The sequence below is a fragment of the Augochlora pura genome, unplaced genomic scaffold, assembly GCF_028453695.1.
Source record: "Augochlora pura isolate Apur16 unplaced genomic scaffold, APUR_v2.2.1 APUR_unplaced_3763, whole genome shotgun sequence".
Lineage (NCBI taxonomy): Eukaryota > Metazoa > Arthropoda > Insecta > Hymenoptera > Halictidae > Augochlora > Augochlora pura.
This window is the reverse complement of record NW_027584053.1, coordinates 1-2,210: the sequence shown is the minus strand read 5'-3', so window position 1 is coordinate 2,210 and position 2,210 is coordinate 1. Positions and strand designations below refer to the sequence as shown.

Below are 2,210 nucleotides of genomic sequence, written 5' to 3'. Positions count from 1 at the left end.
AAATAAAATAGGACTCGCACAGAAAAAAAGTCACGATATTCGACAAATGTTACAGACACGAGGACCCTAAAATGGCCGTTGATGGAATCACCCGTACCTCTTCTGCTAATGACGTTCGCGTACTTGTACTTCGTCCTAATTTACGGCCCGAGATTCATGAAAGACAGAAAACCGTACTCTTTCCGAACATTCATCTACTGGTACAACATATTCCAGATCTTTGCGAACGCCGCGATAGTGTATAACCTACTCGATGCTGGATGGTACTCAAATGCATATTGGAGATGCACCGATGAGAACGAGGATCCCTACAGTCGCAACCCGTACAAGGTACAGATTATTAAAATCAAACTTGATGCATTGCCATCGCACTCTTATTGACAATGATTGCATTAATTTGAATAACATTTGAGTACTTATTATGTCCCATTACAATCACAGATGACCAGTGTTAGTTGGTACGCACTTTGTCTGAAAATAATCGATTTCACTGAGACTATTCTATTCGTGCTCCGGAAGAAAACTCAGCAGATCTCATTCCTGCACGTGTATCATCACGTATCGACGGCGCTCATAGTGTGGGGGTTCGTCAAATACGTTCCCAACGGATTTTTTGTAACTGTGGGTGGAGTCAACTCTATTATACACGTGATTATGTACTCATATTATCTGTTGGCATCTCATGGACCGAAGATGCAGAAATTAACTTCGCATGTTAAGCCTCTGATCACTATGGTACAAATGGTAAGTACACAGAGTTAGAGGTCGAGCTTAACATTTTCGCGATAGAACGTAATTTCAATACACCTTAAATTGAAAGCAAATTTTTTGTGACCATTTTCTCAAATTTTTCTATAAGATATTTAAAGACCGTCGCAGCACTGGCGCGCAACAGGGTGGGGCAATATCGTTCGCTGGAACACAGCTGATGATAAAATTGGACATTTTCTGGGGTGATTTTTTTTTAATGGAATTTCAAGGTCCTCGATGTTTTCTTCAATGGAGCACTATTCTGTTTTTACCACGTGCCAAGATACTCAAAAAGCACGTTATGTTACATCTATTTTATATTTTATTTTAATTTCTTGGGTACCCTGCCTTCAAAAACTAGCTTTGAAATTGAAAATAAGGTCACTGTATTTTTGCGCGGATTTCTAAAACTTAGTTCCTATAATCCTTATAAATAATTTGACATTGTGGAACTTTAAAATTTGCTAAAAGGAGAGACGCAATTATTTAACAACGCTAACGTAATTACTATGAAATTATCACATCGATTTTACTTTTTCTTTCATGAACAGGTTCAATTCGTGGGCTTAATGATGTACTCGATTCAATACTACTTTTCCTACTGTCCCGGAATGAAACTACCGGCCTTCATTATAACGTTTGATCTTTTAGTCAACTTGATATTGTTCTCCAATTTCTACAGACAGACTTACGCCAAGAAAGAGATCAAAGTGAATACGGAGTAGACTGAGTTCGACGTTGGAGCATGTATTATTGATAAAGTCAGAAACTGGTGAGAAAGTCACCACTTCATAAGTGCCATAACGTTGTTGAAACACTGACGCAGGCGTTTCGAAGATGATTTACTGTTGAGTATTGTTGTTGTTTAAGTCGTAGCAAGTACTGTATGTTACCGTTAATAAACTATTACTGTTAATGTTATTATTAACTAACATTAATTGTTGCTTGTTATTATATTACTACTATTTATTCATCGGAGGGAGCCGTTAATTAATTAATAAAATATTTCCCTCGTTCCATTACATAAAAATTAAGAAATGTAATCTGTTGGAATAGATTGTCTGAGTTTCGTTTAAAATTAGTATAAATAACTGTAAGATTGTAAAATTCGTGCTAATGTAGGAGGGAAAGAAATCCCCAATGGATTTTAAAAGCTTTCGTTATTGGCTCGGATGAAAAAGAAAAAAGATTAGACCATCCACATTTGTTTACTCCAAAGACTAGCGAAATTAATTATAACGAAGTATTTCAGTTATGGTACACAAAACCAGTCACTCTAACATTAAAAAAAAAACATTAAAATCATACGATAGAGTACAATTTTTATAATATGATGATTTTATGTTGCATTCTGCTTTTTATATTACTAGTATTGTATTATTTCCTACTATTATTATATTATTTCCTACTGTTATTATATTATTTCCTAATCGTTTAACCCTTTGCACTCGAGCGGCGCC

At 35.6% G+C, this 2,210-nt stretch overlaps 1 protein-coding gene across 1 annotated transcript; it reads left to right on the top strand.

Annotated features, from left to right (window-relative positions):
* The first annotated feature begins 60 nt into the window (after window positions 1–60).
* Window positions 61–2,094, top strand: LOC144477792 (very long chain fatty acid elongase AAEL008004-like). The gene is made up of 3 exons (XM_078195529.1): window positions 61–330; window positions 442–744; window positions 1,302–2,094. Exons 1-3 carry the CDS (start codon window positions 82–84, stop codon window positions 1,473–1,475), a joined length of 726 nt encoding a protein of 241 aa, XP_078051655.1. The 5' UTR covers window positions 61–81; the 3' UTR covers window positions 1,476–2,094.
* The last annotated feature ends 116 nt before the right edge of the window (window positions 2,095–2,210 follow it).

Bases quoted from the DNA above. Each gene is read 5' to 3' on its own strand.
- LOC144477792 (XM_078195529.1), top strand. From the start codon at position 82: ATGGAATCACCCGTACCTCTTCTGCTAATGACGTTCGCGTACTTGTAC. The intron at 331-441 runs GTACAGATTATT...TTACAATCACAG, and splicing joins ACAGTCGCAACCCGTACAAG to ATGACCAGTGTTAGTTGGTA. The intron at 745-1,301 runs GTAAGTACACAG...TTTCATGAACAG, and splicing joins TGATCACTATGGTACAAATG to GTTCAATTCGTGGGCTTAAT.